The sequence below is a fragment of the Epinephelus fuscoguttatus genome, linkage group LG8 (assembly GCF_011397635.1).
Source record: "Epinephelus fuscoguttatus linkage group LG8, E.fuscoguttatus.final_Chr_v1".
Lineage (NCBI taxonomy): Eukaryota > Metazoa > Chordata > Actinopteri > Perciformes > Serranidae > Epinephelus > Epinephelus fuscoguttatus.
The window spans coordinates 17,598,967-17,621,806 of record NC_064759.1 but is presented as its reverse complement, the minus strand read 5'-3'; the positions used below and the strand labels follow the sequence as shown (position 1 = coordinate 17,621,806).

Here is a 22,840-nt window from a genome sequence, read left to right as displayed (position 1 = left end):
CACCTTGGACAGGTCACCAGACTATCACAGGGCTGACACATAGAGATAGACAACCATTCACACTCACATTCACACATATGGGCAACTTAGAATCACCAATGAACCTAACCTGCCTGTCATGTCTAGACTGTGGGAAGAAACCGGAGAACCCGGTGAAAACCTCGACGGCCAATTTAGAGTCGCCAATTAACCTCACATGCATGACTTTCGATTGTGGGAGGAAACCTGAGCCACACTGACACGGGTTCGAACCAGGAACCTTCTTGCTGTGAGGTGGCAATGCTAACCACTCTAACCACCATGCTGACATCCATTGTAGTAAAAATAGTCAAAAAATACGCACATTCCAAGGTCCACTTGGAGTGGGTGCTGGATATATATATATATACAAAAGTCATGAAAAAAGGAAAAAATGTACCGCACACCAAGTCTCAGCTCCCACTGAAGGCATCATACATCATGTAACAGCAGTTTGAGAAAGAGCCTTGTGCTCGAAACGTCACAGCGCAAATAAAAAAGCCTTCAATGGGAGCCGAGACTTGGTGTGCGGTACATTTTTTCCTTTTTTCATGACATCCATTGAAGTGCCACAGTTAAAGGAGGCTGCAGCTTTCCAGCAAGTGGGCGTGGTCTCAGCACATTCAGCAGACACGCCCCCACCATCCCAGATTTTGAAACTTAATTTCATGCACTTGGAGACTTTTTTAATAACTCAAATTTGACTAGGTGCTTAACAAAACATTTTTCTGTTGTGTGACAAACTCATTACACATATTTATTTTTACCCGGACTTTAACAGCTTGGAAGAACGGAAGATGGCTGCACAGGAAAACCTCACAGAACATGAAGGAAGCAGGGAATGACAGAGTTTTCACTGAGCAGTAAGTCATTCCTTAGGGCTCTTGTTCTCAGCTGCTTTGGGTTATTTGAGCTGTGACCTTCATGTGACAAACTCGCTTCACTAACCTCAAAGCTAGCGCTACCTTCTCCATTCAAGCGTTCACCTTTACACGAAAACCAAGCCCCACTCGCGCCATCCTCTCTCTCCTACTTTCTATGTTGCTCATGCTCTGTTCTGACAAACCCCCGGCCCCGAGAAAAAATAAGCACATGCTCCCCCTTTTACTTATCGGGGAAAACATGAGAACTTACTCCTATCCCATCAAGAAAACATGTAGACTTTATTATAGATTTGAAGCAAAGGGCACTTAATGACTGCTGCGGGCTCTGAAAGTCAGAAAAAATTGGCCGGTTCATGGAGGAGGAGAGGTACAGTAAGTGGAAAAGACAGTACTTACAGGCAAAGTAGCAGGAGAGGAGGAACACCATGGAGAAGATGACCAGGAACGTGATGTCCGTCTCCAAGATTCCTGTGAAAAGAGGGTGGAGGAAGTAGAGGAAAGAAATGGAATAATTGATGAGAACGAAAGATGGGAAAAAGTGGGAGATGGTGAAAAAGGGAGAGGAGGTGAAATCAAAACCAGAGTCAATGAGGTTCAGAGAATATCAAGGTGAAGAAGAGAGGGGCAGTAGGGGAAGAAAAAAGTAGAAAAAGGAAGGGATAAAAAAAAAACAAGAGAGGCAGGTACGTGATGAGGATATCGGATTAGTTAAGAAACCCAGAGAGTTACAGTAGGGGGAGAGGGAGAGACAGAGAGAACGTTGAAGATGTAGGAATAATTCATTTAGAAGCTACTTGGGCCCCCTCTTCTTTTCATCCCTTCCTCTCGGTTCATCTATCATCATTAATTCATTCAGCCGTCCCTTCATTATTGTAATTTGTTCAGTTCAGTGTGCTTTATTGGCCGTGCTAAGTGGTGTTGGCTTGTGCCATCAGCAATTCCTTCCATAATCTCTCTCTTTCTGTCTAATCACTCTTACCGAACTCATCTGCAGAGAAATGCTGTGTCCAGAAAGACTGGCCATTGGTCAGTTTCATCTCGTACTCCAGCTGCAAGCCATCGCCCTGCGAGAGAAGACAGAGGAGGAAGAAAAGACAGAGGAGGCAGGTGAGATAAAAAATGCATTCAGGCTTTGTGATCTGTACAAGATATACATTAAAGCTTAAAGCCGCACAATCCTGTGGGTCAAAATGGCAATGAGACTAATGATTCTTCAGATACATTTTTAAACATATTCTTATGACATTTTGATGATGGAGACCTGCAGGATCTGTTTGTTGGACTTAAATCCAGCATTTTACATGAACCTCTGACTGCTGGATCACCCAGACAGCATACGTGTTTTGAAATGTAAGAAATCAAACCGGTGCAGGGACACTGACAGAATCAAATACCACAACATCTTGGTTTCTATACATAAAATGTGATAATGTTTTGAGGATGAACCCTGACACATTCATAGCATATCTACAAAAGAGAACTTTTATTTTCACTTATTGTCCACAGAGATACAGCACATTCTCACATAGAAACAGATCCCATCCAGTCCATCATAACATTTCCAAAATTTTTCGTGCAGCCACACCTGCTGTATTTCCTCTCTAGAATGCTCAATCAGTGAATACTGAAACCAAGACTCTCCAGTAGCATGTATCAAGTAAAGGTAACAACCCACCAAACCACTTTGCCTCTCCGCCACGATGTCACAATCCAGGGTAAATAGAAAATAAGCACAATTTTCAGTAATCAAAACAAATAAATTGTCCTGGTAGTGGTTTACCTCATCCTATATTTTGTATTATTTTCCTCCCTTTGAAATGAGAACTATTTCTATGAAGAAATCAGATATTCTCTGAGAGTAAATTGGTAAATTTCCTTGGAAAAACTCATTTACAAGAAGAAAAGTGATATTCTTTGAGAAGCAAAAAGGGCATGTGACATAGTATAAAGAGTGGCAAAGTCCTGGAGGAAGTCATGGTGGATGGAAGGTCAAAAAATACAGGACTTTGACATAGGACACAAGGCTTCATGTCCCATGTGAGTCAACGTTGGCTTCTCATTTTCAGACTTAGATGACTTATTATTTTCAGTTTTTAGTAGAGCTGCCCCCTGAAAGTTGGAGATTCAAATCTTCAGTCGGGGACCCCTCAGTCAACTCAAATTCCACGGTGTGTGTGTTAGTCAATGTGCAGTGCACTTCTTCAGATTAAGCTTTAGAGTGAGCGTTCCTCACTTTCATGCTGCTCTTCGGTACAGGCCGCTGCAGACACAGAGGCAGCCTGCCTGAGGGAGGAGATAGGCTTTGCACCCTAACACGCTGACTTAACATTATCATCTGCCTTCTGCTTAGAAATGGTGAATTTGCAGCTCAGAGCAACTTAATACAGTACAGTCTCTGGTTTTTGTTCGATATCTAGTTTCGGCAAAAATGTTGTTGCACATTTACGATCCGTCATTAGCATAGTTAGCTTGTCTACTATATTACGTGAATGTCACTGTCACGATGAATGTCCTCCTGAACCCTGTTTAAACTCTTAAACTCTATATGTAAAAAAAGAAAAGAGCAATGCATGGATGGATAATTGTATTGAACAACCAAATATAATTTGACTGAAATAACTCTAAATAGGTCCATCCTTTGTTTTTAGGATGTATAGTATTAAGCTGCTGATGTTTTTCTTGTATATTTGGGGGGGTTTTTTTGGGGTTTTTTGCCACTTTCATCTCAGATTTTGTTTTTCTCTTAAATTTACAATTTTATCTCAGAAATTCTGTTTTTTTTTTCTTGGAATATTACCCCCCTCCCATGGCTACGTTTTTTTATTTTTACCTGCAACGGTCCTTACATTCCATTGAACATATGACACATAAAAAAATCATAAACCAAAATGGAGAAATGCATATTTGATAGTTTTCGGTCTCATAATGGCACTCCCTTCTCTTTGCATTAATCTGTTGGAAAACCATTGGTTCTCTTTCAGAGTAGATGACAGAATGTTTTTGGTACAAGTGCCAAAAAAATTCAGTGGCTCAAAAGGTAGTGCAGGTCGTCCATTAATCGGAAGATCAGAGGTTCGATCCCTGGCTCCTCCAGCCTGCATGTTGAAGTGACCTTGGGCAAGATACTGGACCCCAGTTTGCACCCGATGGCTGTACCACCGGTTTGTGAGTGTGTGTGAATGGTTACTGCGTAGCAAGCGGCACAACGTATGGTAGCCTCTGCAACCAATGTATGAATGAGTGAATGTGACATGTAGTGTAAAAGCACTTTGAGTGATCAGAAGACTAGAAAGGCACTACACAAGTGCAGTCCATTTACCATTTGACAATACAATAGCCGAGTCTGGAACCAATACCAAAATTAAACTTGTTTTCATTAGCTCACTTCATCTATCGACATGTAAAGCAACATAATGAACTCCCTTTACTGTCTTTTACCAAAAGTAGCCAAAGTTCTCAAAAGTTAAATGTTGTCGAAACAGCTGCACAAGAACTTTGCTTGAATTTTTTTTTTAAATTGTGATAAATCAGGATCTATTTATATAATAAATAGAGCACCAGACTAACTGATACTTGCTGCTTTTCATTTGGTACCAAAAGAGTACTGAAGATCAACACCCTGTCTTATTAACAATGTTGATACACTGACTAAGCACGTAGAAGCTCAGCGCTCAGAGGGATCAAATACGATCACAGCAATGCAGCCTTTAAGACCAGGAAAACAAAAATCTGGACTTCACCACCAAATTAGGTAAATTAAAATCCCAAAGGATGTTTAGTCTGTTCAGTCACAAAGTCAACATCCTGATTTCACTTGGACACCGTGCAACACATCCATAAAACTGATGAAAAACATCTTAGCTGCTTGCTGATGATCATGAGACAGTTTTGCTTTTTTAAGATAACTGACTCATCTTTCTCTGCTGCAGTCATTTCCCACTGATGTCCATTCTTCACACCAGAACGTCACAAGCGCGAACACAACGACAAAGGTGCCGCATGCGACTCTGTGATTCCGTTTGATGCGACTGTGTTCAAACGTGAAATTCCTGCCTACTGAAGCAGAGGCCAGATTTCTTCCAACCATTCCTGGTACAAGAGGAGGAAAACATCCAGATCCTCCTTGGGGACGGACACACTGTCGGTTTAGCTGCTCGGTGAAATTGTGCCATATACTCAGTCGGTCCCCCAGCCGGCCTGGAAGTGCCTTGGGATCCCCCAGGTGTGTGTGGAGGGAGGTAGTGGAGAAATGAAAAAAGGAATCTAGGCTGCTCTGCCTTCTGTGCCGCCAATGAGCAGATGACCCAGATTAACAGGAAGGAAGGAAGGATGGATGGATGGATGATAGCCATAGCAACAGTTTTCTCTGCTTTAATGCAGAGTCCTCTCTTTTTTAATCTTTAATAGTGTGACGCACTTATAAATTATTCGTTTGACTCATTATAATTATATGTCAATCAGATATATTTGTTCTAAGGTGCGATGTTATGAAAGGCAGCACAGCAAGATAATATCTAGGTGTGTAAACATGCAGTGAAGAAGAATTACCTTGGAGAGAATAAACGTACCTGAGTGTTAAACCCCTGCTGGAATGATGTTAATTTTTTTGCAGTCACACAAATAAAAAAGTGTCAAACTGAAAGTGAATTTGGGGAGGTGAGAAAAAAAGTGCGATGGGGACCGGGGGGGGGGGCGAGATGGGTTGACAATCAGAGCACAGAGAGCTCATTTCACACACACAAGTTCAAAGCCGATGGAGTTCGCGCTTGTTGCGGTGGAGCGAGGGAAAAGAGTGAGTGAGTGAGGGAGGGGGGAGAAAAAAGACTTTGATTTCATTTGGCAGCCTGAGACTCCATCTCACTCCCTCTATCAAAAAGGGCGAGAAGCATGGAGCGTGCACTGCCACAAAATCAATACAGACACAAAGAGCAAGGAGACAGAGATAAAGAGAGTGATAGATGTAGAGGGGGAGAAAGTTAAAAACACAGGTAGGGAGAAAGGTAGACTGAAGAGAAGGGAGCACATGCAAAGAGGGGAAGAGAGATGTATGCAGAGGGGAGAGGGGAGAGATGAGGGGAGAGGCAGCACTTCACACAGCGGGGATTATCTCTCGGTGGGACTGACAAGGAGTCACAAGATGATTTTGGGGTTGCTTGTTGGTTTCAGGTGTAAAAAGCCATCTACTTCTGATATACTGCACTGATATATCACACAATGAATGTGCTCTAACCATAACACCTGTGCAGTCTTGTACATCTTGTGCCCCCCTGAGCTGCAGGTAACTGCATTTAAAAGGGACTTCTGGGAGTCTTCTGACAGTGTGGATCTTTTATCTGGACAAAAAGTGTATATAGATAGCTGAACATTATGCTCATATGTGATTGTTGGACATGTCATTCCAAAACTATAGGGCAGTAAAGTGATACTTTGGGTTGTATGAGGTACTTATCCATAGTCAGTGTGAAACCCACAGTCAATGTCACTCAGACGCATCTCTCTCTTTAAACCCATTCAGTCTCCCTCTGCAGAAGTTCCTCTGTATACTCTGGTTCCTCTCGTCTCCACAGTAAGTGGCATTTCATCGTCACCGTCACGACCACTTATTTTTTATTTTGTCATATTTATTGTCTCTTTTATAAACTGCTGAAAGGCTGACCCAAACAGCTGACCTGCAGCCTAACACAGCACGCGCAGCACAGTTGCGGTTACTACATGTGTAGGAACATGGAAGTTCTATGGGTGAGAAAATCTAGCGCCAAAGGAAAGGGCTGTCTGACGGCCAGGTAAAGCAGTGAAAGTATTGTCAATGTAGCGTCCACTTAAACTGATATTGATTTTTTTTTCCGGTGAGCTTTTGATTAGATGGCTATAATTCATTTTGCTGCTAATCCCCATCCACAAAGTACTCTGCCTCTCCAAACTGGAGGCACACTGGGCCGCCATCTATTTAAGGTCAGACGAAGTCTTTGCACTCAAGTCCAAAGTAAGTCCCAAGTCAAGACTGACAAGCTGCAAGTCCTAAAGTTTGAGTTGAATGCTAAACAAGTCATACTGGACTCTTAAACTAATTCATTTCATTCATTCATTTTCTGTAACTACTTATCCTGTTGGGGGTCGCAGGGGTGCTGGAGTCTATCCTAGCTGACACTGGGCAAGAGGCGGGGTACACCCTGGACAGGTCACCAGACTATCACAGGGCTGACACATAGAGACAGACAACCATTCACACTCACATTCACACCTACGGACAATTTAGAGTCACCAGTTAACCTGCATGTCTTTGGACTGTGGGAGGAAGCTGGAGTACCTGGAGAAAACCCACGTTGACCCAGGGAGAACATGCTAACTCCACAAAAAAGGGCTCGACCACCCCAAAATGTGGACCCCCTACCCCAGGTTCAATCCAAGAGTCAACATTAGCTTGCTAACTATGTTCATATTAGCCTTGACTTTCCCTTCTTTGAAGAAAAAGAAGAAGAAGAAATACTAATACTACTCCTCTAGGGGGAATTTCATTTCATTTCACTCTGTTGTCATACACACATGCCCAAAATACACACATGCACAAACAGGACCTCTACATGTATTAAATGGAGAGATGTCAGGGCACATGGGGCTGCGCTTGGACAGGCACCCCGAGCAGTTGGGGGCTCAGTGCCTTGCTCGAGGGCACCTCCACAGTGCCCAGGAGATGAACTGGCAGGTCCACCAGTCCTCGCTCCATATTTGAACCACCAACCCAAGTCCCCATGGACTAAACTACTGTTGCCCTTTGTGCAACTTCTTTTTGATTGGCCTGGGTCTGACCTGAGTCCAGGTCTTGTGACTTGAGTCAACACCTGCTGAAGGTATTACACTGATGATGAGAGAGTAACTCAGTCAACCCCATTTCACAAAATCCAAACTACCCCTTTCATAAATTTGTGGGGCTCACGTAAGGCAGCTTTTAAAAAGAAAGGTCAAATACACATTATCCTGATGCTTAGTATCTCACAAAAATATTGTTTTCTGCTTCTCCTATAATGCGACTTATGACATATTTTCATTAGACCTCTCCTGCCTGGCAGATGCCAATGTCTTTTATACTCCATGCTTCCACATTGTAAAGCAGGCTTTCTTTCTCAGACTTGACAAATCTCCTCCAAAGCCAAATGAGCCAAGTGTCCCTTTAATATGCTGCTATAACAGCCTCTTCTCCTCTGGGAAGGCTTTCCAAAAGATTTCGGTACCTGGCTGCAGGGATTTGCTCCCATTCAGCCACAAAAGCGCTAAGTGAGGTCATGGCACTGATGTTGTGCTTATAAGGCCTGGCTCAAGGTTGGCGCTCCGACTCATGCTGAAATTGTTTGATAGGGTTGAGGTCAGGGCTCTGTGTCGGGGCCAGTCAAATTCTCAAACCTCAAACTCAAAAACTCTTTCTTCATGGAGTTCGCTTTGTGAAGGCTTTCCCAAAACTGTTGTAAGAAATCAATAGTCAGTCTAAAATATCATTGTGTGCTGTGGCGATAAGATTTCCCTTAATTAATAAATGAATCGAGAAAATAATCACCAGATTAAAAGCAACTGTGGTCGATGATGAAAATAATTGTTAGTTTCAGCCTTGACAAAGAGTTTTCTGACACACAAATAATATTGTGGGAGAATCACACCCTTAAGTATTGCACTCCATGTTCAAACTGTGAGCGACACAATCTACAAATCATCAGGTTTGTTCATTTCCTATAAAAGTGAGCATCTCTCCCGAAAGACTCCAAACACTGTCAAATACTCCCGTTATTGTTCCTTGTTTATCACATTAAAGAAGTGCAATGTTTCAAGTCCAAACTGACTCCCCATCTGGCGCAGAGTGATAGGATCCGTCTTCTGCATGCGACTGTGTCTGAAGTCTTTGTGAGACATACAGTTCTACAATTTTGGAAGAGCTGCGGTAGATGTGGGTGTGTTTCTGCATTGTTTGGTCTATAAAGATGAGTCACCTGGCCAGTCTAATTTCAGCGCTTCCTTGGTTCCCCACTGAGGTAATTTTGTTTCATTAGCAGCAGCTCTGCTCGGCATAATAAAGCGAAGGCTGATTGCAGGCATTCAAGTTTTTTCCATTTCTCCGCTTCTCTCTGAAAACCGCGAGGATAAACGCCTCATAAAACTAACGCTCAGACAACAGTTGCCGGGGTCGATGGCAAGCAATGAAGCCATGTTATTGAGCTGTTCTGTCTTCTGTTTATTTCCAATTAATGGTATAATTAGCTCCAATTAACGAGTGATATTACCGTAACTCATCAAAACAGTTTCATGAAAGGCAATAACACAGAAATAAGTGTTGTCATGAGAAAACTTTGCAACTGTACAGTCCACCCCTACACACACACACACAAGCAGAGTTGGATTGTACAGTGTGACGTACGTTGTTGATGCAGGTTTTTGAGATGATAAATATGATTCATGCAAAGATATCTGCAGACGAAAAATTACCATTCAAGCTTGTTATTATTAGTGATCTTTGGTTACTCTGGCAATTTACTTGTCGGAAAAAACTGACTGCCAGAGGTCCTCTGGTCTGTAATTTGCGATGACCTGAATTTTATTTATAATGATTGTCTTTTTTTTTTTTTTACTCTCCCTGATGAAATAATGATTATTTGCGGCCTTGAGGTTTCCTGCAATAATTAAACAAGTGAAATTGCCTGGAAATGTTAAATAACGATCAACCTCACATTTTATCATTTCGCACAGGCAAGACTACATCTGGGAATTGAGAGTAGACATCCTGAGGTTTTGAGGGGCTTATGAGCTGATATAGATTTAAACCCACTTCAGCACAGGTAAAGACTGAGATGGAAAGTACATGAAAGGAGAGCTGGATGAGAGCACAACAGGGACAAAGAGAGGAGAATAAGCAGCAGCACATAAAAGTGAGGGCGCACGGGAAAATGCATGGAATGAGCAAGAGGCGAAGGAGAAATGAGACCAGCGAGATGGCAAGATGGAGAGGAAAAACACAATTAGAGATAGGCCGATGGAGAGAAGCAGGAGACCGAGAGGTAAATGGATATGAAATGGCGTGGAGCGCGTCACAGCTTGGTGACAGAGTTGAAAGAGAGCAGGACGCAGCCAATGATTGTGAGCGACAAAGGAAGAAAGACGGAGAGGTGTGAAAGTGTAAGGGAAGCGAGGAGGCGAGCAGTGAGAGACGAGGGGTGGAAATTGGCTGCGGGGTGCGGCGTGCCTATGTCCCCCGGAGTGGAGACGAGCTTTTACACTTTAGTCCAACAGCATTAGGGAGCGTGTCTATCAGCAGACGCTGGCGTGACACTAAACCACACTGTGCGGGAAGCATCCATTTTAATCATATCCCTCTTCAACCAACAGCACAAAAACAAACCCACCAAAAAAAAAATCTCTCTAACACACTCCAGCACTCACAGACTCATGACCAGGAGCGTGACACTGATGCAACCCAGAGTGTGACACTGATATGCAGGCAAACATCCAGTGATACACATTCAGCAGAAATCGCACTTTAAAAAACATGAGTATGTTGCACACAGAAAAAAACAACACACCTATTTCCTGGGTTTTGTCCTTGACTGAAGACCTCTGCGTAGGAGGATGTATCACCACCGAGCAGAGCTATCATTATACAAGCTCATGATTTCTTCAACGAGTGCCCCAGTCCAGACTCACAACAACAAACAGCACACCGCAGCCAACGCTGTGCTCTTTTTCTCCCGGCACACCATTAGCACAACACTGAGTCCCATTATAAAACAACACAATACTTAAAAGTTCCTGAAGCTAGCTAATCAATAGACTACAGTGGAGCCCTTGTTAAGGCATGTTTAGCACAGTTTAAGCAGAGAGTCATATATTAAGAGTCTCTGCACTTTGTTGTACAACTGTGGCATGGGAGAGAGATAACGCACTGCATGGTGTCCAGAGGCAATTCAAAGAGAGAGATGCACAGATTAAGAATCAGCTGTGACATATGAGGAGAGGAGGGCAAGTGGGTGTGAGGGGCATTCTGGACAGCAATTATTATTGTCATGTATGTTACATTTGGGATTGGGTCTAAAGGTCTGCAACATACAACAGCGTTTGATTACCATTAGTAGAACAAACATTTTCAATATTACCTTTATGAGAGTCTATCAGTGGTAAGTATTTATGGTATCTACCATTCTATTTTTGGAATCTACCTATCTATGGTATTAGTCTTTCAATCTATGGTATCTTATCTATCGTATATATCTGTGGTAGGTTTTTATGGTACCTATCTGTCTATTTTTGGAATCTATTTATCCATGGAATCTATCTTCCAATCTATAGAACCTATTTATCTATCTATGGCATCTCTCTTTCTATCTCTCCTTTTATCTATGGAATCTATCTTTCTATCTATCTTTCTATCTATGGCATCTATATTTCTATCTATCTTTCTATCTATGGCATCTGTCTTTCTATGGAATCTATCTTTCTATCTACAGCATCTATCTTTCTACTGTATCTATGGAATCTATATTTCTATCTATCTTTCTATCTATGGCATTTATATTTCTATCTACCTCTGTATCTATGGCATCTATCTGTCCATCTAACTTTCTATCAATGGCATCTATCTCTCTATCTATCTTTTTATCTATGGAATCTATCTTTCTAGCTATCTCTCTGTGGCATCTATCTTTCTATCTATAGCATCTATCCTTCTATCTATCTCTTCATCTGTGGCATCTATCGTTCTATCTATAGCATCTATCTTTCAGTCTATGGCATCAATCTTTCTATCTATATTCCTATCTACAGTATCTATCTTTCTATCTATGGCATCTATCTGTCTATCTTACTTTCTATCGATCATCTATCTTTCTATCTATCTCTGTATCTATGGCATCTATCTGTCCATCTAACTTTCTATCAATGGCATGTATCTCTCTATCTATCTTTTTATCTATGGAATCTATCTTTCTAGCTATCTCTCTGTGGCATCTATCTTTCTATCTATAGCATCTATCCTTCTATCTATCTATCTATGGCATCTATCATTCTATCTATAGCATCTATCCTTCTATCTATATCTCTATCTATAGCATCTATCCTTCTATCTATCTCTCTATCTATGGCATCTATCTTTCTATCTATAGCATCTATCCTTCTACTGTATCTATGGCATCTATCTTTCTATCTATCTCTCTATCTATGGAATCTATCTTTCTAGCTATCTTTCTGTGGCATCTATCTTTCTATCTATAGCATCTATCGTTCTATCTATCTGTCTATGGCATCTATCATTCTATCTATAGCATCTATCCTTCTATCTATATCTCTATCTATAGCATCTATCCTTCTATCTATCTCTCTATCTATGGCATCTATCTTTCTATCTATAGCATCTATCCTTCTATCTATATCTCTATCTATAGCATCTATCTTTCTATCTATCTCTCTATCTATGGAATCTATCTTTCTAGCTATCTTTCTGTGGCATCTATCTTTCTATCTATAGCATCTATCGTTCTATCTATCTGTCTATGGCATCTATCATTCTATCTATAGCATCTATCCTTCTATCTATATCTCTATCTATAGCATCTATCCTTCTATCTATCTCTCTATCTATGGCATCTATCTTTCTATCTATAGCATCTATCCTTCTATCTATCTCTCTATCTATGGCATCTATCTTTCTATCTATAGCATCTATCCTTCTATCTATCTCTCTATCTATAGCATCTATCCTTCTATCTATATCTCTATCTATAGCATCTATCCTTCTATCTATCTCTCTATCTATAGCATCTATCTTTCTATCTATAGCATCTATCCTTCTATCTATCTCTCTATCTATGGCATCTATCATTCTATCTATAGCATCTATCTTTCTTTCTATGGCATTAATCTTTCGATCTACGGCATCAATCTTTCTATCTATATTCCTATCTATGGCATCTATCTGTCTATCTTACTTTCTAACGATCATCTACCTTTCTATCTATCTCTGTATCTATGGCATCTATCTGTCCATCTAACTTTCTATCAATGGCATCTATCTCTCTATCTATCTTTTTATCTATGGAATCTATCTTTCTAGCTATCTCTCTGTGGCATCTATCCTTCTATCTATCTCTCTATCTATCTATAGCATCTATCATTCTGTCTACGGCATCAATCTTTCGATCTATGGCATCAATCTTTCTATCTATATTCCTATCTATGGCATCTATCGGTCTATCTTACTTTCTATCGATCATCTATCTTTCTATCTATCTCTGTATCTATGGCATCTATCTGTTAGGGCTGGGTGGTATGACCTAAAATTTATATCACGGTATAAATCGAATCCCTTCACGGTAACGGTATATATCGCGGTATAAATTTAGGTGTAAAAGTTATAATAGAAGTGTTTCTGAATGGGTTTTGTAGTCCCTTAGCAAAGCTAAATTGATAAAAAACAACAACAACAACAACAACAAAAGCAAAGATATAATGTATTTTTTAGAGCATTTATTGTGCAGAATGCAGATCTCAAAACTCAAAATTAAAACCCAGTACTCTATGGTGCAAAATGTCCCCTGGGATCTATATCAAAAGGTAATTTCCTTCTTTTAGCAAAATCCTAAATGACTGAATTGTGTTTTTTCCACCTGGACCTTTATGCTCTGCCATTTCTCCTCTAATCATCACACTGTAACCTGTGACAGGCTGCTATGATACCACAACTATCACACATTCACATATGGAGTTTTTTGTGGAGCCCCTAGCGTCACATAGGTTTACATTACCAAAGGTTTATGACAAACTCTCTTGCCGAAAACCAACTCCCGTGTGTGCACGGCGAGAGAGGAGAGGGAGAGACGCTGTGCTGCTGCCAGAGGAGACACTGAATGAGTTCCCTCTGAGCGGTAAGTCGCTAAAAGAATCTGAGAAGTCTGGGGCTGTTCATAAGATATTAACTCACTCACTCACTCACTCACTCACTCACAAGTTCTCCAGCAACACATGTTGCACGTGCTACGCTAAATCACGGATGTGAACCAGCTCCTCTTGCTCCGCTGTCTCTGTGCTCACAGCCATTTTCACACTGAGGCAGGTGCGATGACATCATTGACGATAGGACGGTAGAGCGCAAATATCTACCGTGGGCCAAATTTATGTCATTTCTACCGTCTACCACATATACCGTACAGCCCTACTATCTGTCCATCTAACTTTCTATCAATGGCATCTATCTCTCTATCTATCTTTTTATCTATGGAATCTATCTTTCTAGCTATCTCTCTGTGGCATCTATCTTTCTATCTATAGCATCTATCCTTCTATCTATCGTTCTATCTATAGCATCTATCTTTCAATCTATGGCATCAATCTTTCTATCTATATTCCTATCTATGGCATCTATCTATGTTATTTTGAATATTACTGTGCATCATAGGGTTAAATTTCCTTGCAGTTTTCTGCCTGCTTAACTTAGATTACTTTACTTCTGGAATTTAAAATGTAGCCTAGTGCAAAATGCTCAAATGGGGAAAGCACATACTGGGACAGAAATTATGCTCAAGTTGATTTAAAATTTATGGCGAGAGACAGCACAAAAAAGTTTCACAGAGCCTTCCTCAGGGTGTGCTGGTTATATTTTCACCTGAGCTTTCTTATTTTAATATCTGATGCTGCTGCTGCTCCTTGCACCTGAAATCTATTCATTGAGTTGTTTGGCTTGACTGCAAAAACTTAAAACTGTGATTTAAATTGTTAAAATAGGTCCTCCTGGTGCATTTAACAACCACATGTCAATAAATGTATAGATATCTCAGACCTTTATACATATTCTTTTGATGTATATTTTTAATGGCTAGATGATGATGGCAGTGTTGACATTTGTTTATCAAAGGAGCAGCAGAAAACAAACAAATGACTGCACGGGTATGTTTGCATGTGAGTCCCCCGAGTCTGTCTGCATGATGAAGGTGGTGTGTTGCCATGGCAACCGCCAGGTAGTGCACCTGCCCCTATAGAGAGTAAGAGCCGTCGGGGTCAGAGGGGGAGTCAGAGGTCAGTGCTTACCCCACACTTGCTGAGAGCGATGTACCACCATCTCTCCCTCACCGAGCGGAAACTACGGCCGCCCACGCAGCTCAGAACCTCCTCATTCCCGTCTCCTTCCACCTGAGAAGGAGAGATAGAGGAAATGCATGGAGGTGTGCACAGAGGATGTTGTTATCCACAAAGGTGGCGCGTTTTTACCTCAGAGACGCTCTGAATTATCACTTCAGAGTGGGAGTCTGATATATCAAGATACAAACATATTTCACACCCCAATATAGCCTGAAATGTGGCAACAAGATCCACTAACCACCACAACAACAGAGTCACGCTGGCAATCACACTTCCTAATGTGATAAACAAACATGTTGTGTTGCTTATTGAAAAAAAAAAAAGTGAATATTATTTTTAAAAGGTGCTACAGGAGAGAAAGATCTTTTAGACCCTTTCTGCTCGACTGAGATGCATCATGCACAGTGGGAATGTGTGAATCAGTGAAATGTTACAAAAACACATTACAGGCCATTAGCGTCAATGCCTCTCTCTGTTTCCATTTGTTTACCTCTTTTACATGTTTCTGCTCCCTTTCTTTTTTGCATTACAAAGACTACCCGATGGGAAAGATGAAAATAAGTTTGACTTTCTGGGGATAAAAAAGTGACACTCACGCACACGTATATCAGAAAGCTCAGAGGTTAGCTTTAACATTATATTCTCCTAAGACAGTTTGCTGCTCAGAACAAGTGTGTGTACCGTATATATTTGTGTGAGTGAGTGTGTGTGTTCGCTCTTACCACACAGCCTGACCAGGTGTAGCGTGTTGTGAGGTTGATGACCTGGTTGTTCTCGGGCCTCAGCACTGCCTCCTTTTGGTAGCAGTTCTGACGGAAGACAACACAATTAAATTCAAATAGGAAGGTTTAAAACACTCAACATTGCCCAAGCTGAAGTTTCTGTTGAATCTGCACAGTCTCTCATCTTTTTATACCGTACTTCCTGCAGATTTCACAAAGTATTATTCAACAAAGCTCAGGAAAAAGTGCCCAAACTTGATGCATGTTGCTGTGGGTTATATACATTCAGCTGTATGCATATTAAAGGAAACCCTCCACCACAAAATGTTTGTGTTTCAGCTACTCATCCCATGTTATGATGAATTCATGAAGCAAACTTTGTTTTTCTCGCATGCCTCCTTGGTGAACGAATATTCCAAAAACCAAGAAACTTCTTGATGAATTGCAGTAAAAGGGGTCCATGTTTAACAGCAGCAAAACTATATTAAAACATCTGTTCCTGAGACCCTGTGTCCTCATATGAGGACATCACATTTTGGTTTACTTGACCTTAAACTTCATTCTACTTAACTTAGACCTGTTGTCCTCATTCGTGGACACTTTTTGTGCCATCTAGCGGGAATAAGAGCACAACACCCCAATCCACGTAAAAACAAGATGGCGGCCATCTCTGCCAAGTCAGTCTGCAGCCAATCCCCACACCAAAGTGGACAAGGTCCAAAACCTGATCACATATTATGGTTGAAACTTATTTATTTATGATTAATAATGTTTGTAGTTTGGTAAGGCAACAAAATTGACCAATTTTAGCAACAGTAACAAGCTAAGACACTGTTAATTAAGAAGTACTCGTTTGAGGACACTGGAACTTCATTGTTGTCTCATTTAAGGACATTGGCACTTAATTATTCTTGACAATATTTATTTTTTTTATACTTATCGGGTCCTACTGATCCCAAATAGCTAGGAGAAACAAAAGTTTTGGTCTCAAGAGGATAATCCAAGTCTCATTTATCCAGTTGTATGCTCATTACCTGCCAAACACATGCATTTTCACTAGAGCCTCATTACTTAAAACACTTCTGCATGAACAGTCTCATGCACAGATGAGTAGCGTGCCTCAGCAACTCAATGGACTGCACAAGCTGAGTTCAATCGCATGCGCTTTCCACGGTGTGCTACTCATATGTGGAAGTGTTATATAATGTAATATTTTAATGATACTGCGTGTGTTTGGGAAGAACTGAGCATCTGACTGGTTAAATGAGACTTGGAATATACTGCATGAGTTGTGTGAGAGTTTGTATTTTGACACAGTTTGCTGATCATTAAACACAGCCCCCGTTTACCCTTATTCATCAAGAATTTTTGGATTATTCATTCACCATACAGGTTTTCGGAAAGAGTAGGGTTTCTTTGAATTTTAATGTAACACAAAGCGAGTAATTGATACACAAATGATCATTTTGTGGGCGAGGTATTCCTTTATGTAACAACAGAGCATCAGTGAAAACATAAGAGACTGTTTTGCCAGTGCAGAATATACAAGGTGTGTTTAATCAAAATGTAATTGAAATTGTGGCTGCTTTGCCTTCTGGTCTACCGAGGCTGCTGTAAGAGGAATTAAAATTTATATTTTTTTGTTCCTTCTTCGATGGATTTCTGTTTATGTGACTGCTGAATATTGGTGAGTGCAGAATGAAGGCTGTACTTTTTGATTCTGGGAAACTGACACCAAAATCTGTCTGAGAGCTGAGAAACGTTGGGCTGTTTGTAGCTGTGCTGGAAATATCTCAACATAATGACACATCTGTGTATCAAAAGCAGAAAGAAGAATACACCAACAAATGACTACCAGGGCTTAGAAATTAGGGCTGTGTATCAGCAAGAATCTGGTGATATGATGTGCATCACAAGACAGGGCTTACAATTCAATATAGTGTGATACTTTAAGCAAGGTAATATATATTGAGTTTTTTAAAAGTCAGATTTCAGGAAAAATGTCACAATATAAAGAACATGCCAACATATGCATCAAAAAGATTGATTTTTTTAGTCATCAGTGTGATGTGTATTTGTATTTGTCACAGTCCCTGTAACATCCAACATTATGGCACGACTTTTTGTGCAATCTGAGAAAAGGAAATTGCCTGTGTCACAAAGATTAGGGCTGCACTTGAAAGTCGAAGATTCAAATCATCAGTTGGAAACCCCTCAATCAAGCAGTCCGTTTTTTTCCCACTCAGTGTACAGTGTACTTCTGGGGATGTTTTGGTCACCAGATTTAGCTGCAGACTCTCCAGTACAGGCAGCTGCAGACCCAGACCCAGGGTGAGTTTGAGTGAGACAGAGACAGCTGTCAGGAGCAGGAGAGGCTCTGTCCGGTCAAGCTTCAAGAGAACGTTATTTTCTACCATCTGCTTAGAAGTGGCGAATTTGCAGCTCACAGCAAAATATTCTCTGGCTTTTGTTGAATATCATGTCTGGGCAAAAAATGGTGCACATTCACAATCCGTCTTTAGCATAGATAGCAGTCATTAGCTCGGAGGGCTAACTTGGCTTGTTTACTATATAACATGATTGTCTCTGTCACCCTGAACATCCCACAGAGCCCCACTAAAACTCTCAAACTCTATCTGGAAAGAAAATAGTCAAATATCCGTATTGAACAGCCAAATCTGATTTGACTGACCAAAAAAAAGAGGTGCTTTTCAGTGTTCTTTCCGTAAACAAATTAATAAACTTAAATGTACACAATTAAAAATTTTGTGGTTTTGAGAAGTGATACTGTATCACAAAAAATATTATACTATACTCCAGTGTGTCGCACTTTTCTTACACTCCTAATAGAAATGCAAGGTATTTGGTGCTAGACCATCTTAGCATGAGCATCCTCATGCAGTGCACAGCACACCTGATAACCCTAATAACAGTTTTTACTCAGAGGCTCACCTTACTTTGATAACACAGAAACCAACAGATGCCGTACACTGAGCTGGTTAAGCTTTAAAATGGGCTAGCAGGCAGTACCAAGGTCTGCCTACAGTAAATGGTTGCATTATACATTATTCATTGGTTGTGAAAGCCATTTAATGTCAGCGTTATATACTATATCATGTTATATCTTTAGAGTACCAGCTGACTGTGGCATATACAGACGACTACAACACAGATTAAGAATTCATGCACGCTACTCCTATAGCCGAAGCCCATATTTCATGAATCCACTATCTTTAAAAGCCAGAGATCTCAGACCTAAGGCTCCAAATTATGGAGGCAACCAGGTGTTAAATGTACGCTGCGCGGAACGTGGACGGGAGAATAAGTTTATGAGGAATTACTCTAAATGCATACAGTGTAGTCTGTTAAGTACGTGGAAAGAGATGCACTTTCTGTTGTTTTGGCTTTGTACTTACGTAATTGGATTTGAAATATAACAATGACTACAAGGCTGAAGTGCTGATTTTCAGTTTTACAGGTAAACATCGGCTCCCCTAATTTTGAACAGTGCAGCAGTACAAAAACAAGGCTGTAATTCCTAAAATGTTCACGCAATATGGATGTAAATATCCTCAAATCAAGGTTGATACAATGCACTTTACCCTTTTAATCACTGTTCAATTCACGAGCTAATGTGTTTGAGTGCTGGGCCAAGTACAAGAAAACAGAAATCCATCTACAGAAAATCTTCCTGCTATTATTTTCTGTGCAGCAGCTTCAGTTTGGGCAGAGGTCTCTGGTGTCTCACTTTGCGTTCACAAGTATGGATTGTACCATCCTTGATCACTGCATGTATCATCAATAATATATCGCTGACCATGAATGAAAACCCCTTCAAGGGCTGAGAAAGACAGCTTTGTTTTATTCTGAGCAGCATGAGCAGCGCGTCATCCTTTAGTTCAAGTCGAAATGTGAAAATTATCAAAATTGGAGTCACAGGGCTTTTTCATTACAACACTGACATGCAAATTGGTAAATGGAGGTGTGTTTCTCTTTAATAATGGCTTGTCAAAAGACATGATGCGGAGGGTGTCAGTGTCTCACCTTTTCGTGCCTCTTGTACACAGCTGGCCACTGAGAACTGTCATCAAAGTAGAGCAATATGTTCTGACAGCAGCGAGACTGCACAAAGGAGAGAGGGAGCATAGATCAGAGAGGAGGCAGCGAGATGGTTTGAGATTTATACGACAAAAACTGTTTCCAAAGTCTGCAGGCTACAACAGTAAAGCCAGGCATGGGTAAAAGAAGACTGAGCGGAAGAACAAAACAGACGCAAAGAAAGATAGAGCGGGGGAGAGAAGAAAGGAGGAGGAGGGGACAGAAAAAAAAGAGGACGAGGAGGGTAAAGCAGGAACAGCCGGAGGAAGGAGGAGAGGGGAAAGAAAGAGCGATGGCATCAGTTGAGATGAGGTAAGAGGAAGGAAAGAGGGAAGGAGAGAGAAATAGATACTAAAGCAGAGAAAGAAAGGATGAAGAAAGAAGAGTAAAACACTTGGGCTGCCAGAGAAGAAAGCGTGGGCAAGCTGAAGCAATGTGGTAAAACTGATTGGAAATAAAAGATGTAAAACAAATGCAAGATACAGACACAAACAGTCTGACATACAGCTACAGCACAGTGAAGGTCTTAGCACACCGAGTCCGGATTTTTTGTCCAAAACTGTTGCACGCTTAAAAATAAATAAGACCTCCCCTTGTGTCTATCATGTTTTCACACTGACTCCAAAATTCATTCAGTCATTAAAGTTTTGCACATTTTCTCGCATCCATCAAAAGCCTAGAAAGTTGTTTGATCAAAAGGTGGTGAAGACAATGAGAGGAAACCTTTGGGACACACATCTACATCCGCAACAAGAGAGAGGAAATTGGCACACGGTTTCATTTCACAACTCAAATAGCCCACTTTCAACAGGTCAGATTGTAATACTGGTGGATGATGAGGATGAGGAGGAGGATGTAATACAGGATGAGGACAGCACACAGATACAGACAAAGAGCGACAGCGTGGAGACAGAGAAGGACAGCTCAGTTCCTTCACGTAGCCGCAGTGCCAAATGCAAGATGCTGGCAGAGAGTGGCGACAGTCAGGGAGGTAACTCAAGTGCAGAGAAGCAAGGGAGCAAATGTGTCTCTCCCCTTAGTCGTGTATTGCGAATTATTGCATTGAAAAGAATAAAATGCATTATGATATGTTTCTGTACATAACAATTTTTATCAGGTGACGGATGAAAAAACGCATACAAAAACATTTGGACTTGGTGTGCAAAGGTCTTACGTCGTCTTACCTTTGGATAGCGGAACCGGAAGTCCAGACGTCCAAAGTCGGTGAGAAAGCAGAAGCGTGTGAGGAAAACCCAGTCCTGGAGTCAAGAAACAGAAGAGAGAGGGGTTAAAGGTTCATTCAGCTATTCAGTTTACATAATCGCCTATCCTAGTGGAGGTCACAGGGGGGCTGGAGCCTATCCTGGCTGACACTGGGCGAGAGGTGGGGTTCACCCTGGACAGGTCACCAGACTATCACAGGGCCGACATACAGAGACAGACAACCATTCACACTCATATTTTACAATTTAGAGCCACCAATTAACCTGCATGTCTTTGGACTGTGGGAGGAAGCCGGAGTACCCAGAGAAAACCCACGCTGACACTGGGAGAGCATGCAAACTCCACCCAGAAGATCTCCCCCATCCCGGGTTTGAACCAGGAGCTGGTCTCCTCGAACCAGTTGGCATTGTGAGGCGAAAATGCTAACCACTGCACCATTTGTTTCACCCAGGGTTAAAGGCGAAACAAACAAAAAAATTAACATGGATAAAGCAAGGACGACATAAGTTTAAGACTCCACAGCCACACTAGCAGCTCTGTGTTCACATGGTTAACTCAGAACTGAGTACCACATTTCCATGGTAACAATCAGTGACACCTGCTGACCCTTAGCACCAAATGACAAAAAAGGAGCAAATCATGGGTAATAATTTATGGTTTAATAATGATATAAAGTAAAAATATGAGAAAGGAAAGACTTTCTAGAGAGCGTTAGAAATATACAGCCGCGAGGAGATTGTCAGTCATTTTGAGTTGTGAGCATGATGACTGAAAAGTTGGCAGACATACGAGCTCTGCTACATTAAGCATCTCAGCTCTGCATTAGGTCGGCGCTGCTTTGAGATTTCATGCTACTGTCTGGAAGCTTTTGTCACAGTTACAGTTTTTGCTGAATTTCCCAAGGAAAATGTCTTTGTAATATTTTCTGATGGAGTTGAAGGGAAGGGACTGCATTTATATAGCGCCATTCTACCTTACCGGACAAAGCACTTCACAATTTGCCTCTCATTCACACACACACACACACACACACACACACACATTCATACACTAGTGGTGGCCAAGCTGCCGTGCAAGGTGCTGGCCTGCCCTCTCAGAGCAACTTGGGGTTCAGTGTCTTGCTTAATGACACTTCAACATGAGGACATGAGGAGCAGTGGATTAAACCACCAACCTTGTGATTAATGGAAAACCTGCTCTACCTCCTGAACCGGTGTTTGTTCAGTTAACCATGTTTTAGGGGCGGCTGTGGCTTAGAGGTAGAGCAGGTCGTCCACCAATCAGAAGACTGGCGCCTCAGTCCAGTGGCTCCTCCAGTGTGCATGTCCAAGTATCCTTGAGCAAGATACTAAACCCCAAAATGCTCCCAATGGCTGTTCCATTGGTGTGTGAAAGCGTGTGAATGGTTGCTGAGAAGAAAGTGGCACCTTGTATGATAGTCTCGGCCACCGGTGTGTGAGAATGTGTGAAAACTCAGTAGTTTAAAAGCACTTTGAGTGGTCAGAAGACCAGAAAAGACTTTTGTAATGCCCGACTCAATATAATTCAAATGCGGAGGTGGAAATAAATTGCTGCCCTTATTGTGTTAATCGATTATGTGACATCATATCCTTTTCAAGAAAAACAAAGCCAAAACGAAAAAGCAGAAAATGGTTGACAGTCCAAGAACATGGACCTTCAGCTGCTTGAATAGCAACTCAAATTCAGCCAGCCCGGTGTAAACTCCCCGCTGAATCAGCAAACTTTCTGTTGCTGCTGTTACACAGATTAGGCCCAGTCTGCTGTGAGGCC

At 41.4% G+C, this 22,840-nt stretch overlaps 1 protein-coding gene across 1 annotated transcript in view; it reads right to left on the bottom strand.

Moving 5' to 3' along the window:
• tmem145 (transmembrane protein 145) overlaps positions 1-22,840 on the bottom strand; it is a 63,857-nt gene that overhangs the window by 21,351 nt on the left and 19,666 nt on the right. The window contains exons 2-7 of the mRNA XM_049584419.1: positions 21,010-21,084; positions 19,772-19,849; positions 15,728-15,814; positions 14,955-15,056; positions 1,882-1,966; positions 1,299-1,370 (exon numbers count right to left, since the gene is read on the bottom strand). Coding sequence (XP_049440376.1) covers positions 1,299-1,370; positions 1,882-1,966; positions 14,955-15,056; positions 15,728-15,814; positions 19,772-19,849; positions 21,010-21,084 — 499 coding nt within the window. The remainder of the gene's footprint in view (positions 1-1,298; positions 1,371-1,881; positions 1,967-14,954; positions 15,057-15,727; positions 15,815-19,771; positions 19,850-21,009; positions 21,085-22,840) is intronic.